A 10,176-nucleotide genomic window follows, 5' to 3' on the forward strand; every position below is an offset into this window, starting at 1 on the left:
GGCTCACTGTCCAAGTCCCGTTTAATTAGATGGATATGCTAATCTGCCCTCCCAAATCTCAGATTGCCAGTTTAACAGGGCACCCAGACCAGTGCGTTTTGTGTGGAGTGCTGCTGCACTGCGGCACCGGCCGAAATGGCCGCACAAGCCAAAACAGCTGCGCTGGCGTCCCGTGTCTCTCCTACACCTGGGAATTTCCCTGTTCTGTGGGCAGCAAAGATCCATCTGGAAATGTGGATTGCACTCACCCTCTGCGTCTTCACTGAGAGCTGCAATCCTGATTTGCGCCTACTGTGCCATCTTCTTTTTCCCCATTTTTTTGCATTTTTAGTAGAGATGGGATTTCACCATGTTGGCCAGGGCGTTCTTGAACTCTGGACCTCATGTGATCCACCCACCACATAGCCTCATTTTCTTCCTGAATGGCCTGCTGCAATGGGGGCTCTGGACCAAGTCACAGCAGGGAAGATAGCACACTGTGTCTTTGCCACTGTTCAGTTTTAAAGCATATTTCAATCAGTCAGCTCTTCACCCATGCCCCAGTCTTAAACTACTACATTTAAAAATGATCGGCTAGGTGAGGTGGCTCATGCCTGTAATCACAGCATTTTGGGAGGCTGAGGCTGATGGATCACCTGAGGTCAGGAGTTGGAGACTAGCCTGATCAACATGGAGAAATCCCATCTCTACTAAAAATACATGATTAGCTGAGTGTGGTGGCACATGCCTGTAATCCCAGGTACTTGGGAGGCTGAGGCAGGCGAATCACTTGAACTGGGGAGGCAGAGATTGAGGTGAGCCGAGATCACAACTTTGCACTCCAGCCTGGGCAACAAGAGTGAAACTCTGTCTCAAAAAAACAAAACAACCAGCCTGGCCAACATGGTGAAATCCCATCTCTACTAAAATACACAAATTAGCTGGGCACCTGTAATTCCAACTTCTCGGGAGGCTAAGGCAGGAGAATTGCTTGAACCCAGGAGGCGGAGTTTGCAGTGAGCTGAGATTGCACCACTGCACTCCAGCCTGGGCACCAGCGTGAGACTTTCTCAAAAATAAAAAAATTTTTAAAAAGCCACATTTTGTTAAAATACCAGTCATATTGGCTAAATAGACTTGAGTAATTATATTCCTGATTTTTAAAGTAAAACCTAATGGTGCAGACAATCTAAAACAGCCTAGAACATATAAAAAAACACACACACAAAAAGACATTTCACCAATCTAAAGCTATTACTGTTAATATTTGGTGTAGTGCTCTTTAGTATCTTTTTAATGTATGTTATGGGGTTGAAATCATACTATATCTGTTAAGTAGTTTTTCCTCAGGATTTTATAATCATTTTCTACTAGGAGTAAATTTTCATAAACGTTACTTATAATGGCTGTATGATATTCCATAGTATGCAAATAGCATAATTTATTTAAACATTTCCCTATGGGGATTTAGGTTAATTCCTATAAAATAAATTACAATAAAGTTAATGTCACAAAATCCTAATTCTGGTGAATTGTTAGGCAGACTAAAGCCTCATCTTTTTAGGCAATAAATGAGGCTGAGAGTTATATTGTTTACCCTTTTTAGTGTCATGGATATAGTCATATACATTGAAGGAATTGATCTATAGCTTCCTGTAAGAAAACCAAAACATGGCATCAGGTTAGAAAATTTTAATTAAATTTTGTTTTTGTTTTGTTAGTATTGGATGCACACTTCTACCTCTTTCTTATTCCCTCTTTCCTTCCTTATCTGTGTGTTTCAGTATTTGTGAAATCTTTCTGGAATAAATCTAGTTTAGCTGGTCCTGGACCTCAGTTCCCTAGCTCCTTTCTTCCCAGGTATCCTTCTGCAGTAACAGTAGAAACATGCTGTCCAGGAAGGTGTTGACAGGACTGGCAGTGTCTCAGAGAGAATAGCAAATTTTAATTCCTTTTAAAAATGATGGCCGGGAATGGTGACTCACAATTGTATTCCCAGCACTTTGGAAGGCCAAGGGTGGATCACGAGGTCAGAAGATCGAGACCATCCTGGTTGACACAGTGAAACTTTGTCTCTACTAAAAATACAAAAAATTAGCCAGCTTGGTGGCATGTGCCTGTGGTCCCAGCTACTTGGGAAGCTGAGGCAGGAGAATAGCTTGAGCCTGGGAGGCGGAGGTTGCACTGAGCTGAGATTGTGCCATTGCATTCCAGTCTGGGTGACAGAGCTAGACTCTGTCTCAATTAAAAAAAAAAAAACGATGCTGCAGTAATGAGGTCCGTGACTTATGAGTGAAGCTTGGATGTCTTATGAACACAAAAGATACTGTTCCTTGTGGCAGGAAAGAACTGTTTGGATTAAATTAAATATAACCAAAATATCTCCTTCCAATATTCTTTTAAAAATGTTTTCATGAATCACTGTGTTAGCTTTTAAAAAGTTTCTGATAATTTTATAACATTCCTTTTTAATGTGGCATCTCTGTATGGCTTTTCAGTCTAAAGAAATTTACTATAATCATATAACTGTGGTTTTCAGATGCTTTATTTTCTGCTTAATGATATACGTACATATCGTGTGACCGAATATAGATCATATGAATATATTACGGCTGAAAACTCAGAATTTGAATTTCATGGACCGTGCTAAAATTCAGTACAACTACATTTGGATGCAAGTGGGAAAGAGCAACATGTGGCTTACATTTTCCTTAAAATACACCGGGGTTAGTTAAAGGGGAAAAGTGCTTGGGACAGAGTATAGCTGGAGTTTTGCCAGACTCATACCATTTAAACAATGGTTTAAGACTAAATTAAAATCCCAAGCAGATCTCTTTCATCTCCTCCAAAGAGTATAAGATAGCTTTTCAACTCTGAAAGGTAGAATTAATGTAAATACTTCGAATGAGCAAAATGGGGAACGCTGGACTTGAAGAAACCATTTTTGTTCTCTGGAATTCAAGGACTTCCCACCTACTGCAAAAGAGGTTATCCCTAGCTTTTGCAACCATTTCTTTAGTTTTCTATTTTCCACACCAACTCCACCCTGCCCTTGCACCCCCACACAGAATCACAGGCTCAAAATCTGGTTAACACAAATGCCACCTCAAGCCCTTGCCACATCATCCAAGCCTGAGCATGCACCCAAACTATCCTTTCTTTCCATTTCATAATTAGGTACAGTGAAGAATGAAATGGCATTGGAATGAAACAGAATGAAAATGGCAATTTTGTCAGATTAATTGAATTTAAAGAGAATCAGGGGCTTTAATGATCAATGTTTCTTCTCTGAAGGCACTCTATTTTCACATTCAGCTGGAGTCTCCCTGTACTAGTGCCAAGCAGGCAAATATCACCTTTGAATCCCAGAAGATGTGTTGATCAGCCTTCCAAACTGCTCAATGCAAAGATGCTTCGAATTGAGCAGTACCACTTCCAGCATACTGCCTCTGATTCCTACGGATGCAACTAGTCCTCCTCCCTGGCTGGACTAATGCCAGTCTACTTAAGGAGATAATTGACCACAAGCCAGCCTGTTTGACAGGCTTCCTAAGTGCCAGATGCCAACTGTGCCAGTCCCAGCCCTTGTGGGAAGGCCTGTTCTCCTTGGGATGATAGCTAAGGTAGCTTTATCCTAACCTTGGCACTTAACTCTGTTCTCAACTTCCCTCCAAAATATAATCAAGTGGGTCATTCCAAGTTGTTTTTCTGTCTACTTTTATTTTAAGACTATCCACACCTCCCTCCATCCTCACTGGTTCGCTTCATCTTTCTCAGGGTTCACTTAAGTGGGATACAGGCTAAACAACTACAGCTTTTTTTTTTTTTTTTGAGACAGAGTTTCACTCTTGTTACCCAGGCTGGAGTGCAATGGCGCAATCTCGGCTCACCGCAACCTCCGCCTCCTGGGTTAGAGCAATTCTCCTGCCTCAGCCTCCTGAGTAGCTGGGATTACAGGCGCACGCCACCATGCCCAGCTAATTTTTTGTATTTTTAGTAGAGACAGGGTTTCACCAAGTTGACCAGGATGGTCTCGATCTCTTGACCTCGTGATCCACCCACCTCGGCCTCCCAAAGTGCTGGGATTACAGGTTTGAGCCACCATGCCCGGCAACTACAGCTTTTTCTATCATCCCGGAAACTAGGAACATGATTTCCTGTTGAGAGTGTTACCAAAATGTCACTATTAATTTATTATTCCTTGTATACAGGTTTTAGTGTTTCTCTATAAACTTCTGTTATTGCCAAACCAATACTTTGTCAATGGTTGGACCCCTATTAAGCACTAAACCTGGCTCCAATGTCTTTGAGGGGATGTGTTTTGGCACTTGGGTATATAGATCTGATTCTGGTGACAGCAGTGAGCCTGGGCCTGGAGGAGGGAGTGTTATAGTCCTGGTATCCCAAAGTCTATCAAGACTATTCCTTTCTGGGTTCCTGGCTTGGTAACATGGGCACTGGGTTCTGCTGGGGATGAAGGCCTCACAATACAGTTAGGGTTCAACAGCGGGCACCAAGTTAGTGAAGAGGGGTCTTCAGAGTGGTGTCCAGGGCTTTAATTGGGTTGTCCCTTGGAATCAGGGTCTTGGCAGAAGAGCCCCACTTCCTTGTTTATTTACATGAATCTCCCTGTTCTCCAGTCTCCACTTCGTGCACAGCTTCCTCTGGGAACCAAGGTCCCCTCCTCCCCTGCCCCGGATGAAAACTGTGACTTCTCATCTCTTCCTGTCCTTACCATAAAGATCAAACCAGACCACTGTGTTTACCTCACCGATGCAGGAGGGCTTCCACGGCAGGGGCTGGGTTCCAGGAGGCTTCAGGCCCACAGCTTCCTCTCTTCGTGGAGAGGCTGACCTTTGACCTAGCCCACCCCACCACAGGTGGCTTTGGGCCGCACCTCTCACCTGAAAGCAGGACCAAAGGCACCCCTAAAAAGAACACTGGGCCTTCCAGGCAGGTGAGAAAGAAAGAGGAGGTGTTTTGAAGAAACTCCTGGGATCCCCTAACTTGCTGCAGTTAAACTAGGGTTGGGCCGGGGCTTCAGACTCACCTGGAGATAGAGAAGTCAGACCCCAAAGTCCCCCCAAATTTATAACTCCCACGTCAGGGTCTCCTCCTCCTCCTTTCTTTTCTCTTTCAATCTTCCAGAAAACCTCGCAGGACCGTGACAGTCTCAAGCTGGAAGAACGGGATATATACCCAAATTGTTTGAACCCCCAAAACAAAACTTCTGGCCTGGGAGTGTCTCCCAGGCGAAGTCAAAACGTTGAGGCACGGTGCAATGGGATTTGTAAATAAGGTATGCGTGGAAACACCTATTTTTAAGATGTAACCTAACTTCCTCTCCTGCCCCTGCCATTGCCATTCTGTGCACGGGGTCGTCTTTTGACTTTTTATTTTCTTCTGATGAAAGGTCAGAAGTGACTTTCGTTGGGCCTGGCTGGGCAGACAGAAGCTGGTTCAAAGTAGAACCCTGCTAAAGGGTGGAGGGCGGAGGACTGGCCGCAGCTTCCCAGGCTCCAGCGGCAATGCCGCACCCAACCAACGCCGCCTAGCCCACTCCTGGAGCAGCTCTACACCGCCGCTGCAGACCGGTCCCCTTCCTGCGGCCCGAGCAGCTTGGCCGCCGGCTTTTGCTGACCAAGAGCTCTGCGGGCTCGGACCCCAGGTTGCGGTCTCCCCCAAGGCGCAGCGACTGCACGCAACAGGTCTTCCAGGCGGTGGTGGCTGGGCGCGCGTGCCTGGTTAATGCGGGAGTGGCAGTGTCCTGGCGCCAACCCGGCTGCCTCTGTCAAGCACCGCAGACTTAAGGGGGTGCCGTGGGGCACCCATCCCGCTGACACAGCGTTCCTGGCCTTAGACCGTTGTCGAGGACCTCAACATGGTAGAGGGGTGATGGATAGCGGTGACAAGAAAAACGCACTGTTGCAGGCGTTTGCTGATTCAGTCTACCGTGGTGGTGGACTTAAGTTCAATTAGGAAACGGGCTTGTTAAAAATAGGTGGTGGCCGGGCAGGTAATCCTCACGCCTGTAATCCTAGTACTTTGGGAAGCCCAGATGGGAGGACTGTTTCAGTTCAGGAGTTCGAAACCAGCCTCGTAAACAGTGAGACCTGGTCTCTACTATTAATAATAAGTAAGTAGAAAAAGATGATTGTGGCAAAGGCTGAAAGGAGCAGTCGAGGAAATCGGTGCTTACTGATGGCTCACTCGCGAACTCACCCCTTTGAAGTTCTGAAGTTAAGAAATAAGAGGGAGGAGGAGGATTTGCAAAGTGCCCTGACCTAACAGTGGGCACTCAAACCACTACCTCATCCCTGGATAATTGAAACACCTTCACACGGAGCCAGCAGAGATATCCAGAGAGAAGCTTTAATAGAGAATACCGCGTACAACACCAGCAGACATAAACAAAGTCACAACCCGAACGCAGCACGGACACCAGGCGGAGGTGACTTAGAGCTAAAGGGCAAAGCGGATTTCTCCTCACTCTGCCCCCCCTCCATTCCCAAAAGTGTGTCTCGAGTAAACTGCTATTCCTGGGGCCCAAAAGGGGGGAAGGGCAACAGCGACAAGCAAATTTCTTTCCCATTCACGAATTGAAACTGAAGAATTAATTCGCCTGAAAGACATAAACACCCAAACAGCACACGGGATACCAAAACGGCCGCAGCGTGCAAAGGTGACAGGGTGGTTCCTTCACTTCCGTCCGAGAATACTGGAAGGGAACAGCTCCTGCAAGCATTAAGAGCAATATTGTCCAGTGATGTGCCGAGTTTTTCCTGCATTCATAAGTTAGGGGAACAAAATCCTGCGATACAAGTGATTTGTTTCCTTACAATTTTAAATAGAACGGATCGTGGGAATTCACATTATTATTCTTGGGCGCTCATCCGATTGATACACAAACGAGTTGCAGGTGGAAAGTCGCCTGTATTGTCTCTCTTTGATTGTGTTTCCCAACTTTTGGAATTTGGGGCTTTACCCTTTAAACCGCTGCCATTCTCTTTTGTGCAAACTAATTGCTCTAGCGGTTCCTCCCATCCTTCTTGACCCCCCGGGTCAGAGCCAAGAAACTTAGCTGTTTCCCAAAGATATTTCGTGGGGTTCCGCTGCCTCTTCTTCTCCCCCACCCCTCCAAAGCGACTTTATTCGTGACACAGTTTCCTCGCCCATTTAGCTGACTCGGAAAATAACGGTATCAAAGGCTTCCTCTTTCCCTTTTAAATAAAACGAGAATTCCTTAGTCGACGGCAGTTTTGTCTTGAATATTCACGAGAGGCGACCGCCAGGGATGAGAACAGTAGAGGGAAACGTGGTGGCTGAGATCCGTTTCAGCGTCACTCTCTGTTGGATTCTTCCCGGGAGGTTTAGCTCTGGCAGCTTCTGCTCCCAGGAATAAAGGTCGGAATCTATTTCCAATTTACCAGTGAATGAGGCTTTCCTAACCTCCTTCGTTCCCTCTTCCCCTCCCCCCCATAACTTACCTATTTATATGAATTACAATATAAACTCTTACCTGAAAATTGGCTTTCATTAATCTGATTGTACAACATAGTATAAACACAGACACAAGGAGGGTTGTATTTATTCAGACCACTGGAGAATCCAGTTTTCCGGGTTGTTCGTCAATTTAAATACCTTCCGTTCCAGCAAAGGCTCAGACTCACCAGCTCTGCCTGGCCTGGCCAGGGCGCCGTCTCCCCATCGGACGGTTTCTGCCGTTCCGGGCACGGCTTCTCTCCGAGCCGCACTGGTCCCCTCGCCCGCCAGGTCCCCTAGGAGTGCACTAGCACCGAGTGCAGGGAGCTGCCCTTGCTCTCGGCCGCAGTCGGGGCTGTGGGCTCCAGCAGAGAGGCGACCGGCGAGGCCGCGGCCGCAGAGCACACGGTGGATGGCGCCGGAGGCTGCTGCGAAGCCGCGGGGACAGTGAGCGCGGGCTGCAGTGAGGACACGGGCGGCAGCGCAGGCGTGGGCTTGATGGGCACCGGCACCGCAGGCAGGCTCTGGCTTGCAGAGTGGCACAGGGCCTTGACCGGGACCCCGAAGGCTCCATACTCTGGACCTACAGGGACTCCAGCTGCGGCCGCGGCGGCCGCGGCGGCGGCCACCGAATCCATGACTCCAACGTGAGGCCATACGGAGCTGACGACGTTGCCAAGTTGGCCGGGCACGGGGTAGCCCAGGTGGTGCATGACGGATGCTAAGGGCAGCCCTCCAGCCTGTAGCACGCCCTTGTAGTCCCGGCCAATAATGTTCTCAATGGCAAAGGGGTGCTTGAAGCCGGATGTGGACGCCGCGGCTGCGGCGGCGGCGGCGGCTGCTGAGCCCAGCCCGTAGGGTGGGAACTGAGACAGGCGCCCCACGCTGCCCACCGCGGCCGCCGCAGCTGCCGCCGCCGCCGCCGCCACGGCCGCGGTCTCCTGCATCTTGCCGGGATGAGACGGCTGCTGAGGCTGCGACTGCTGCGGCGGTGGCTGAGGGGGCTGCGGAGCAGTAGGCGGCTGCTGGTGGAAATAGTGCACCATGTGCGGCGGTGGCGGGGGCGGCGGCGGCGGCGGCGGCTGGGGTGGGTGGTGGTGATGGTGATGGTGCGCGGCAGCGTGGTGATGGTGGTGGTGGTGGGGGTGGTGGGGATGATGGGGGTGAAGGTGCCCTCCCGGCCCAGCGCCCGGCGCGCCCTTGGTGCTTCCTGCGTGCAGGTGAGCATGGTCGGCGCGCAGCACCTTGAAGCGCTTGCGGCGCCGCAGGAAGCTGCCGTTCTCGAACATGTCGCCACAGTCGGGGTGCAGCGCCCAGAAGCTACCCTTGCCAGGCTGGTCTGGCCGCCGCGGGATCTTGATGAAGCAGTCATTGAACGAGAGGTTGTGGCGCAGGCTGTTCTGCCAGCGCTGTGTGTGCTCGCGGTAGTAGGGGAAGCGCTCCATGATGAACTTGTAGATGTCGCTCAGCGGCAGCATCTTCTCGGCTGAGTGCTGGATTGCCATGGCGGTCAGTGAGATATATGAGTAGGGCGGCTTTTGGTCGCTGTAGGAGCTCTTTCCCGGCCGCGGCATCGCCCCTGGCTCCTCCACCGCCGTCCGGCCCTCACTGGGCCACAGAGTCTCTCCGCACTTCTTTCCTGGGGCCTCACTGCCCCCTCTAATTCCCACTCCGCCTGTCCAGTCCCGCCACTTTGCCCGCTCACCCTCCAGGCCCTCTCTGCTTCTCTTCCCGGCCTTCTGCGAATTGCCTAGTGTTTCCGAGTTTGGTCTTTCTGGCCTACTCAGCTCTTGGAAGCTGGCAACTTCTGGCCCCGACAGTTGCCGAGTGGCGCGCACAGTGGCGGGCGGGGCACGCCAGGTTTACCACTGCCTTCTCTGGTCTTCCCCCGGGTGGCCAAAGACCGAGTGCAGTAGCTGGCGGCTGTGGAGAGAGTGGCGAGGGGCTGTGTTTCCTCCGGCCTCTGCTTTTTCTAGGTCCGAGAGAAACCCAGACCAAGCTGGCTGAGAAGAAGGTCTGGGCAGTAGAGACTCTGGTCCTTTAAATCTGAGTTTGCGCCTGCTGTCCTGGAGGCCAGTGACAGCAGGACTTCCAGTGCCCTGGCCGCAGTATCCTGTCCAGGCACTTAGCCAGTCTGCGCTGGAGTTCTCCTTTTCCTGGGGGGAAAAATCATGGTAAGAAGAGAGAAGATCGGCTCTTAGCAGCCTGCGCCTCTCTTTTCTCCAAGGCTTGAGCGGAGTTAGAAGAGACGCCAAGCCCTAGGCGGTCGCTGCGGGAGAAAAAGTTTGGTGGTTTCTGCTGCAGCGGCGCCCGCAGGCTCCACTGAGAGGTAGGGGGGTGCAGGATGCGGGGCGCGAGCAGTGGGCTGGCGAGGGAGTCTGCGAATGCCGGGTGAGTGCTGGCGGAGGAGGCTCAGCGTTCCGCTCCGCAGCTGCCGCCTTTCTCCCCGGCTTGTCTGGAGGGGAGGCGGCGGCAGTGGCAGCGACGGGCTCTCCTGGCTGCGTTTTGTAATGGTCCCCGAGACGCCGAGACCCCCACAGCTAACGCTTCGAGACTATCACATGACCGAGGCTGAGGGACTCAGCCGCCGCCACCGCCGCTGCGTCTGTAGCTGAAAAGGGGCTAGAAGGCTCCGCGCCTCGCCCCCGCCCCCTTTTCCATCTCCTTTCGGGCGCTCTCCACCCATCGCGTTCACCACCCGCTCGGCAGCCCCCA

At 50.8% G+C, this 10,176-nt stretch overlaps 1 protein-coding gene across 1 annotated transcript; it reads right to left on the reverse strand.

Annotated features, from left to right (window-relative positions):
- Positions 1-6,333: 6,333 nt before the first annotated feature.
- Positions 6,334-9,941, reverse strand: FOXB2 (forkhead box B2). Its single transcript, XM_002742837.6, has one exon. The coding sequence runs from the start codon at positions 9,033-9,035 to the stop codon at positions 7,758-7,760; it is 1,278 nt and encodes a 425-aa protein (XP_002742883.1). The 5' UTR covers positions 9,036-9,941; the 3' UTR covers positions 6,334-7,757.
- Positions 9,942-10,176: the final 235 nt, after the last annotated feature.

This window comes from Callithrix jacchus, chromosome 1 (assembly GCF_049354715.1).
Source record: "Callithrix jacchus isolate 240 chromosome 1, calJac240_pri, whole genome shotgun sequence".
Classification (NCBI taxonomy): domain Eukaryota; kingdom Metazoa; phylum Chordata; class Mammalia; order Primates; family Cebidae; genus Callithrix; species Callithrix jacchus.

What these genes read in the sequence shown, in the direction of transcription:
- FOXB2 (XM_002742837.6), bottom strand. Translation starts at nt 9,035, where the DNA reads ATGCCGCGGCCGGGAAAGAGCTCCTACAGCGACCAAAAGCCGCCCTAC.